Below are 10091 nucleotides of genomic sequence, written 5' to 3'. Positions count from 1 at the left end.
ACAGAGGCCACCCGTGCAGCCCCCCGCCCCCCCCCAAAAACCTTGCTGTGTAAGCCCAAAGCACTCTGCAGTCAATACATCTAAAATTGCACTTACACATTTCTCCATGTAAGAAAATACTTCACAAGTTTATCAAAGGGAGACCACAAGCCTATAAGCTCCACGCAAGGATAGGAAGTTCAACAACATCAATGCATTTGAGCAAAAATAACCTGAAGGTTTTTTTATTGCAAAATAACAATACAAAACAGCATTTAGAAGTACTTCATCTTGAACACAGATTTAACTGCTCTGATCTGTTTAAGGCCTTTTTCTTATTTACAGTTTTGGGACTATTAATAAAGCAACACATTTCAATCACCATGATCAGTTCAGTTGAAGTGTAAGTAATACAGTCCATCCTTTGCTTTTCACATCTGCAGCTGGATTTTTATTCTGGCTTTTTTATTTTTAATTAAAAATAAATTATTTTTAATAATAAAGGCTTTTTTTAATTTTAGTTTTTATTTATTCTTAAATAAAATTTAAGAGATCATATACAAGAAGTATGGGTTAATATGTTACTTATCCAGCAACTGAAGACAATTAAACCTGCTAGTTTCCTAGTTTATCTTGATATATATATACAGATTCTGTAATAAAATTTTAACATACATTTAGTATGCCTGCTTTCTGAACGCTTTCATTGTATATGTAATATATAATTACATACATAATATAACTTCATCCTGAGTTCTGAATATTAGTAAGAAATATTTCTTACTTCCTCCTCCCCGAAGCATGGATTTATTATCTTGTACTTTTCACCATTCTAATCCATGATCTTTCCATGATATATGTAATTTAACTTGTTAGTGATGCGTATCTATTCTGAGATGTTAGTCCCCCACATTTTCCTAACAATCTTTCTTTCTAAAATAATACATTCTCAGCTGGTCCAAACATGTAACATAGAAATTACCTGAGAAACACCACACAGGTATTGAGCAAGTCTAAGCTCAGTTACAATGCATTCAGTAACGGATTCGGTTACTGAACGAGCAGAATAACAGCTTACACAATCTTAAAGTTAGCATTGCCACAGCTTACAGCTAGTTCCTCTAACCGTGTTTATCAGTGATTACCTCTAATATTTAATCATCATTCCCAAGTACTATATGAACATTTCAAATTGCATTCATCCATTTTCAGATCATCTTACTAATCCAACAGAATTGCATCTTTATAGTTTAGTTCTGTATACAAAAGTGTTTATATTATTTAAAATACACAAATTCAATCACATGTAAAGATCAGCCAAGGCATGACTGATGGAAGGAATCCTAAGGAATAATGCACTGTTGATAGTTAACTCAGTATCTGAGGCTTACAGAGCTAATACTTGCTACAAATCCACTTGCGTTGTATGAACTATCATTATGGGCATTAAGTGTGGACATCTGCTCAGTTGGTTGGCTTGCCAAGCACCATTCTTGGGGTTTTAAATCCATATCAGACAGAACCCAGGCCTTCTACATTATCATGCCATGAGACTTGCTGATCTGAAACAAAAATAAAGTACATGTTTAACTTACGGTGTCATTCCTCTGTTTGCATGTGACATCACTGTAAATTTGAACCTACCACTACCACAACGTGTCTGCTTACACTGATGTTTTGCCTCACCTTAATTTTTTTTTTTTTACTCTATCAGCAGATAGCAGTGGGTTCACCTATTATTCAAGAGAACCCAACAATGCGCTTAAAGCTATACCTCATTATGACGCAGAGTAACAGCCAAATATCCATAAAGACATAGGAACATATGTATATGTATCACATAATCCTAGAATGGTTTGGGCTGGAAGGGACCTTAAAGATCATCTAGTTCTAACCCTCGTGTCGACACGGATGCCACCCACTACATCAGGTTGGCCAAAGCCCCATCCAGCCAGGCCTTGAACACCTCCAGGGATGGGGCATCCACAGCTTCTCTGGGCAACCTGTTCCAGTGCCTCACTACCCTCTGAGTGAAGAATTTCCTCCTAACATCTAATTTAAATTTCTCCTCTTTTAGTTTAAAACGAATGCCCCTTGTCCCATCACTACCTTGCCCATGTAAAAGTCTCTCTCCATCTTTTTTATAAGCCCCATTTAAGTACTAAAAGGCCTCAGTGAGGTCTCCCTGGGGCCTTCTCTTCTGTAGGCTGAACATCCCCAGCTCTCTCAGCCTTTCTTCGTAGGAGAGGTGCTCCAGCCCTCTGATCAACTTCACGGCCCTCCTCTGGACCAGCTCTAACAGCCCCACATCCTTCTTGTGCTGGGGGCCCCAGACCTGGACACAGCACTCCAGGTGGGGCCTCACAAGGGCGGAGCAGAGGGGGATAATCACCTCCCTCCACCTGCTGGCCACTTTTGATGCATCCCAGGATTTGGCTGGCTTTCTGGGCTGCAAGTGCACACTGCTGCCTCATGTTGAGCTTTTCGCCCACAAAAACCCCCAAGTCCTTCTCTGCAGGGCTGCTCTTCCTCCAGTCTGTACTCATGTCCAGGATTGCCCTGACCCAGATGCAGCACCTTGCATTATGAAAATATAGTCAGATATAGATCCGTACAATCCTTGCAGTGTTTCCATACAAAGTAATAAGCTTCTTGTTAACTTGGAATTCTATAAGCATATCCAATTTCCAATAAAATCACTTACTTCCTTCCCTCAGCTTTTTTAATTCCTGTATTATATCACTATACACACAGGATAAAAGCTCTTCTTGGGGTTTAGTTCCATCCAAATAAACTAAGAAGAAAGAAAAAGTTTTCATGAGTTCTGTGCCAGTTATCTACAGTAGCAGTTGGTAACATTTTCAGTATTCCTATGAATGCAATCAGAAGAGATGAAAAAAACAGAAAGCAAGAGCTGTTCCTCCCTTTGTTTCTTTCCCAAATTGAATATGAATGTTAAAAAATAACATAATGGAAAAGTATCATAGTTAGGAATTAGTTTACAAATATTTACGGTAAAAAAAGCTCCAAAAGAGTAGCAGTAATAACATTAGGACAGTAGAGCAATCAAATAATTCAGCAGAGAGGTTCCTATGCAAGGCAAGATCTCAGGTTCTTCCTCAACGTCAGGGTTTGAGGAAGTCAAGGAAGAGCATTGTAGTTCTCTCCCTCACTGCACAGTAAACAGCAGTGCCCTAATCTGCATGCTCATGAAAAGCCACCTGATGTTTCTTTCCTCTGAGACCCACTCCAGAAGCATGCACTCCCAAGAGCTGTTAAAGTGTCAGTGTCACACAAACTCACAGCACCACCATACCAGCAAGCTAGGCTTTGACATTCCCCATGCAAGACTAGTGACTGTGGTATGTACGAAAGCATCTGTGAAGTATCCTATAGCTTTTAATGGGACATCAGCCAGGATTTTAATTTTGAAGAATTCAGCCAAGGCATCAGCTATTGTCTCAGAAGTTTCCTGTTTAGCCACGGACATTTATCCACAAATGAACATGCAAACTAGCTTGTTAAATGGACTTAATTGATGATCAAAACATTTCTACTTTTTAACCTCATAATTTTCATTATTTAAAAATAATTAAAAATAATAAAACAAAACTGTAAAGACTTAAAATACAAACCAACAGAAAGGGCAAAACCTACTGTGCAAGTGCCACCCTTGAAGAAAATGTTGTCCCTTATGAAAAACACAAAATCAAACAAAACAAAACAAACAAACAAAACAGACAAGCACCACACTTTATCATTTTATAAGTTTAAAATTAAGGATACCATACCAATGTTACTTGTGTGTTCTTCCAATTCATTTTTGTACTTCAGATACATAGGCCACACGTGTCCATCGAAGTACCCTGGTGTATCTGCTGGCTGATAGACTCTGGTGCTACACAGAAATGTATTTGCATTCCCATGCAAGTTTTGCATTTCCCACACAACACCCAATGTTAGCTGGTTTAATAAGAGCATGTATCCAAAATACATATAGGCAAGGAGGTTGCATAACTGCTGGAGCAAAGCAGGGATTTTTGTTGTAATAATATCATCTGTGGTAAGAACTCTTGCTAACTTACCTATTTCTGCCAATCAAATTCTATTTTAGATAACAGAAAATGAGTTTTAATTGAAGAAGACATTATATATAAATTAAGCTGCATTGAAAATGTTACCAAAATAAATTACTTTTTTTTTTTTTTTCTTTTTTTGGGTATATAGACTTCTCAAGTTTTAAATGGCTAAAAAATCGGACACTAAACTCCTTTAAAGGCAAGTTTAGTCAAGAACCTAAAGTGGAGTCAACTAAAGTCAGCTGAACGGAGGATTGCTTTACTCAGACAGCAGTTTCAGACTTCATGGATATATATTGCTCCAAGCACATGGTAGCACTGCAAATCTGGAGCCAAGTTAGACACTGGCTCAATAACCTAAATCAAATACACAGTGTAACTAATACATCATATACTTTTAAATGAATTATACAATAAAACCATGCATAAATATTGTTACTTTAACATTAATCATGTAGCTATTTTCACCCAAGGATAAGACTACTTTATGTTTTTTTTTCTCGTTTTAAAAGAAATGTTAACCCCAATATGCAGTCAGTAATCTAAATAATTTATCTGGATGCCAAATTCCGTTTCGGAATTTGTAAGACACTTAACATTTTAATATCTCAGTGATCTCAGTGCTTTAAAATGCAAAAAACAAACAAACAAACAAAAAACCCACCACATTTGTTAATATTTGATAAATACCCACAGCATCTTGCCTGGGAATCACAGAAAACAGATAATCTGTTCTCTGTGATCTGCAAACTGTTAAGCTTATATCTGGCAAGCACAAGATGGTAAAAACAAACCACTCCAGGTTAGAGTATACAACGACCCTCTGTGAGCAATAATTGAATAATCTTACCTCCTTCTCCTTTTGCACTCTTCATAAGGAAGCGTCAAAAAATATCTTCTATTCCAGAGTTCATTAAGTGGCCTACGAAAAATATATATTTAGTTCCCCCTTCCTTTTTAGGGCAGTTCTTAACATACCAGTTTACATACTACTGCTTACTCATAATTATACAGCAGAAAGCCTTCAACGATCAAAATATAAACATCTTCTGTATTTTTAACACTGTCACGTGTATTCTGTGGTTCTTCAGTGACAACAGCTGAGCATGTACGGCTGTTCATCCAATTGTGAATACTTTTCACCATTTCATCCATATAGAGAGCATCAAGTACTAGACGAAAAGAAAAAGTTAGGCATCTCTTAAAAACAAAGAATTAAAAAATTTAAAGAACCCTCAAGTGCCAATTACTGATTAACCTAAATCAGTAGAAAACAAATAATCTACATGTAAGTCTAAATGAGAGTCTAAATGATCTCACACATGTAGGCAGTTCTGTGTTGGCAACAGATGATACCCTAAAACAGAAGCTTTTCCTAGGATTGGAGTATGTCTGGTTGGTGTGGTCCCTCTGAATCCTGTGACACCAAAAAGCGTGTGAATTCCCTCACAGCCTTTTTTCTCCATGGAAGAAATTCCACGGACTGCTCTCTTATTCTAGAGAACTTGTAAAAAAAACTAATACCTCCACCTTTCAGTCAGCTGTCACTGAAATAGGCCAATGGAGGGGGCTCAAATTTGTTTTTGGTTTGGGTTTTCATTGGGTTTCAAGTATTTGGATGGTTGGGAGGGATGGATTGGTTTGAAAGGAGGATGGCATACAAAGCAAAACAGCATAGTGTAGCACCTGTTTTTGTGTAGAGATGAAAGAACATATCAGGTAAGTACTGAACAGAAGGCAGACTTTGCATAAGGTAAGAGCAAATACATTTTAAAGGAATATTTAAGCGCAGCATTAAGCCCAGAATGAACCAGAATGTCCAACTTATCCCTCCAGTTTCACATTCCAGTTTCATCTAGCCTAGAAGATGGGTCAGAGACTGGATTAACTGATGAAAGTCAGTTTTCAGACATAAATTAAGTTTCTGGCCAATGTTTAGAACAATACATTTTGTGACCACAGAGTATCAAAACAGAGTAGCTAATAATCAACTGTTTATAACTAGATATGACCTGAACCAAATTACTGGCATAAAGTAGATCTGGATCTAGAAGTTCACACAGATGAATTGGCATACTGAGCCAGCATTACCTATGAAGTTGGAAACATTTGGTCTCAATGTAAGATCTGACATGAGATCAGACCCAAGCTTAACTTCTTTAGAATATAACAATGCACGAGACTCGATGGTGAAGATATCCAATGAGATCAAAGTGAAAAAAATCCATCATTACATAGAAAGTGATGAGGCTTAGCTTATGCCAGTGCTGTAAGTCAAGAGACTTTCAACTGAACTGAAGCATTTGCTACTGCACCAGGTGCAACTTGAGAAAAAATTAAAAAGAGGAAAAAGTCAGACAAGCACTAGCTTCAGCAATTTGCTAATTCATCAAGTTTTCTATTTTCATCTCAGTGAGCTGAGAGAAACTGAGGTAAGGATCACTCTGAAAGAATCATTTGTTTACAGCCTTTCTCAGAAGGGATGGGTTCAGAGGATGGAGGGGTACAAAGTGTTGAAGCTCAGCACAATGGAGTTTCAGTAAAATGTTCAGAAACAATGCTTCAAAGTTACTGACCATCATACAGCTTAAATCCACGCTCATCTGTTTCTACTTCAGACTCTGGCTGAAAAGAAGAAAAATCAGTATTTTCAATGGTGCTTTGTATCCTAATTGATAAAATTTGTGTTCAAAATTAGAATGCCGTATACAATGATTTTGATGTCATACAAACACTTTATTTGATCTAGAACAACGGATTCTCCAAATCATAGCTCTTAAGTTCACTAGAACTTTACCCTTCAGAAATCAGAACCTGTTCAACCTCTTTAACAACTCTGATATTAATACAAAATGTTTATTTTTTTCTTTTTTGATTTGGGAAATAATGAACTACGTATTACCACATGGATGTAGGGTAAACACAACATTATTATAAACTCCATTAGCATAAAGTATCTGCAAAAAACACATCCAAGGTACACCCATTACTTACTTTGAAAGAGTATCAAAAATATAGTCAATTTCTTTTTCCCAAGTATACTCAGTGGTTTTGGCCACTGAAAGTTCAGTTACCCCAGTTTTGGTTTTATTTCTCTTTCTTGCAGTTATTATTTTAAGCAGTGTCAATTTTAACAGTCCATCGATAGCTGAACTGGGAATAGTACAAATGATGTTAAAATCAAGACCACTTTTATCTCATAGGTCTTTTCATCAATACTGTTACCTTAAAGAAGTCATCCTGAGAGATTATATCACAGTTGGGAAGCATTTTCTTAAGTTTTTCTGCCAGTGTTGTTTTTCCTCCATTTGTTACTCTGATTTAGAAAACACAGTAGAAACTGCATCAAGATATAATCTGTCTTTTAAACATATACACACCTATACACACATACACATATAAATAGAGTAAACCACAAAGACACTGGCCCCACTCCCATAAAGTTTATTCACATTAAATATTCCCTTGAAATTTTCTATAAGGTTCTAACAGCTTCCAAACAGTAAATCCAGCTACCATCCAGACAGTAAATCCAGCAAAGATAACAAAGAAATTAGAGGTGATACCTGAGATCTCTAACAGACAGGAACAATTGCTTAAGAGTTATACACAATAAAAAAATACAATAATATGATATATTTATAATCTATTTTCACAAGTTATCTATTCAGAAATAGAAATTATACCGCAATTCATTCTGCAAGGAAGACTAGTCTTGAGCTGTACAGGAAATTTAATTTGCTGATACTTACCCTCCGAGGCCAACAACAAGTATTTTCATAGCTTTTCTCCTCAGTTCCTCCTCTCCACTGTCAAAAATAGCAACCCAGTTAAAACTCTTAATTTATAGGTATCACAGACTTCAGTGCATTTTACCTTTGGCAGTATTTTAATAATTTGAGGTGAACTTTGAGAGACTAATTTCTACCAGTATTGATTACCACAGAAGTACCTTGAAGAAAAGCACAATCACTAGCTCAAACATTAACTCTATCCAAAGGACTACATAAATAGATGCTGCCATGGCAAAACAAACAAACAAAAAACTTAGAAAAGAACCTGGTGACATATGCTGAGGAAAGAAAGATGTTTCAAAAATTCTTTAAGGATCATAACAGAGTATGTCCAAAGACTCTTACAAATCTTGGTCTTGGCAGCGTAAGAACTCACCATTCCCTCATTATAGTTAACAGCACTGATCACGTAAGTGATCCTCATCTGCTCCACCACAGAACAATCTGGATTCAAGATCAAAGACTGAAACTCCAAAACAGGCCGCATGTGTCCACCTACGTCCCTATTGCTGCCAAGAAACCTATCCTACGGCTCTAGCTGTCAGCTGTTAGCTGCCAAAAGACGCAATTCTATCTTTCCCTAACTTTTCCAAAAACCTTTCTTCTGGAACTGTTTGCAGAGCCCAAGGTGCACTGCAGCGGAAAACTACTCCAGCTGAAAAACAGTTCTGCAAAAGGGGAGGGAAAGGATGAATATTAGTTTTCAGCTAAATGAACTCCTTCTAGTTTACCATCCAATTAGCTTCAAAGCTACAGTGTTGCAGAAGGACAGGTAGCAAGGGCTGACTGAACACCTTCCTATGTCAGAGCTGCCAAAAGACACAATCCTGTCTTTCCCTAACTCTTAACCCAGAACTTTCTTCCAGAACAGGTGTTTCTCTTGGAAGTAGCACTAGTCTACAGACTTTGTCAAGCATTTGTCAAACATTATTTTCCAAGAGCACGCACAAATCAATAAGTGCTTAACCACATGCAATCACCCCATTTTTCACCTGCTCTGTCCTCTCAGTCAGACTCTTAAAATCGGATAGGACAGAGCAGGTAACACCATCCCTGACAAACAAGTCATCTGTGCTATACTAGACAAACGACCATTACAGGGCATCAAAATGAAAGTAAAACCACACAATATTTCTGTTAAAGTAAGATTTAGACATACACAGAATCTGAGAGTTTAGCCTTTTGCATTTGTTTCACAGACCTGCACTGTGATCTTTGCATGGCTGCTTTGTGTGTTTTCTCTGTTAGAAAAAAAATGAGGATGTACTGACTAGTGCAAGAGTCATCATCAGTACGACAGACATAGTTTTGCAATCACGCTGCATACTGGGTAAGCTTTTCAAGTCAGCGTGCAAGGTTTTCAAAAAATCTAGTAATTCTCAAGGTCAATGATATGTTTATGGTATTGACTATCTATTTAGAGAGTGTAAGCATATTACCCGTTCTCAGGATATGATAAAACTTGATCCATGAAAACCCAATGCTATTAAAGAAATTCAGTAAGATTTGTGCTGTTGAGGATTAGCCTTTGACCCACAAAAAAGCTATGTTACAAACTAACATCTGGACACAGGTACCGAGCTTTGGACCCAAATTTACGTCACTGTCTACACAAAAAGTTAATCCCACCTCATGAGAAAGAAACACCGTGACGACAAAAAAATGGTCAACTCTTCCTCCCCCAGAATAACGTGTAGCCCAAATTACGAAGGCACGTTTGTCTCCAGGTTGCAACACGGAACTCCAACGCTAGCCTACCCACCTCGCCTTAGCACCTTTAAACAGAACACAGATTCACTCCAGCTCCCCCAAGCCGTTGCCCTCGCCCTGTTTTTAACGGCACGCGGTGACAGCGCTCCAGCACCAGCGGCCACACCACGCTTCCCCTCGGTCACCACAGACCGGGCACCGAACCCGCACGCCCGTTTCGCGGAGCTGCCGAAGGGCTCACGCAGCTCACCACACGCCGGTGCCCGGGCGTAGCACCACACGCTAACCGCCGCCTACGGACACCGGCAGAGCGGCCAGCGCGAACCGCCCCGCCCGCGGGGCTTCCGCACGGCAGCAACCGACCCGCGGGGCACCGAACCCCCGTCCCGCGCCGGGGACGGAGCACCCCGCACCTCACGCCTGCCGCCGGTACTCGCCCGCGCTCCAACCGCCGCCAACCGCCGCCGGGGCGAGGGGGGGAGAGCGAGGACGGGCGGGGCCTCGGCGCGCAGGGGTTGGCTGCGCACGG

At 39.0% G+C, this 10091-nt stretch overlaps 1 protein-coding gene across 5 annotated transcripts; it reads right to left on the bottom strand.

The window, feature by feature from the left end:
* Positions 1 to 210: 210 nt before the first annotated feature.
* On the bottom strand, positions 211 to 10078 carry NMRK1 (nicotinamide riboside kinase 1). Of its 5 annotated transcripts, none has more exons than XM_040539993.1 (9): positions 9976 to 10078; positions 7811 to 7867; positions 7284 to 7374; positions 6635 to 6683; positions 5059 to 5230; positions 4909 to 4980; positions 3771 to 3877; positions 2684 to 2773; positions 211 to 1541 (listed from the first exon to the last, which is right to left on the bottom strand). In XM_040539993.1, exons 2-9 carry the CDS (start codon positions 7837 to 7839, stop codon positions 1492 to 1494), a joined length of 660 nt encoding a protein of 219 aa, XP_040395927.1. In that variant the 5' UTR covers positions 7840 to 7867; positions 9976 to 10078; the 3' UTR covers positions 211 to 1491. The 5 variants fall into 5 exon arrangements, with proteins under 5 accessions (XP_040395927.1, XP_040395931.1, XP_040395930.1 ...); XM_040539997.1 differs by having other exon boundaries at positions 7284 to 7398; positions 9976 to 10030; XM_040539996.1 differs by lacking the exon at positions 9976 to 10078 and adding an exon at positions 9813 to 9951.
* Positions 10079 to 10091: the final 13 nt, after the last annotated feature.

The sequence above is a fragment of the Cygnus olor genome, chromosome Z (assembly GCF_009769625.2).
Source record: "Cygnus olor isolate bCygOlo1 chromosome Z, bCygOlo1.pri.v2, whole genome shotgun sequence".
Taxonomy (NCBI): domain Eukaryota; kingdom Metazoa; phylum Chordata; class Aves; order Anseriformes; family Anatidae; genus Cygnus; species Cygnus olor.
The sequence above is the reverse complement of the archived record's forward strand: the minus strand, read 5'-3'. Positions and strand labels throughout refer to the sequence as shown.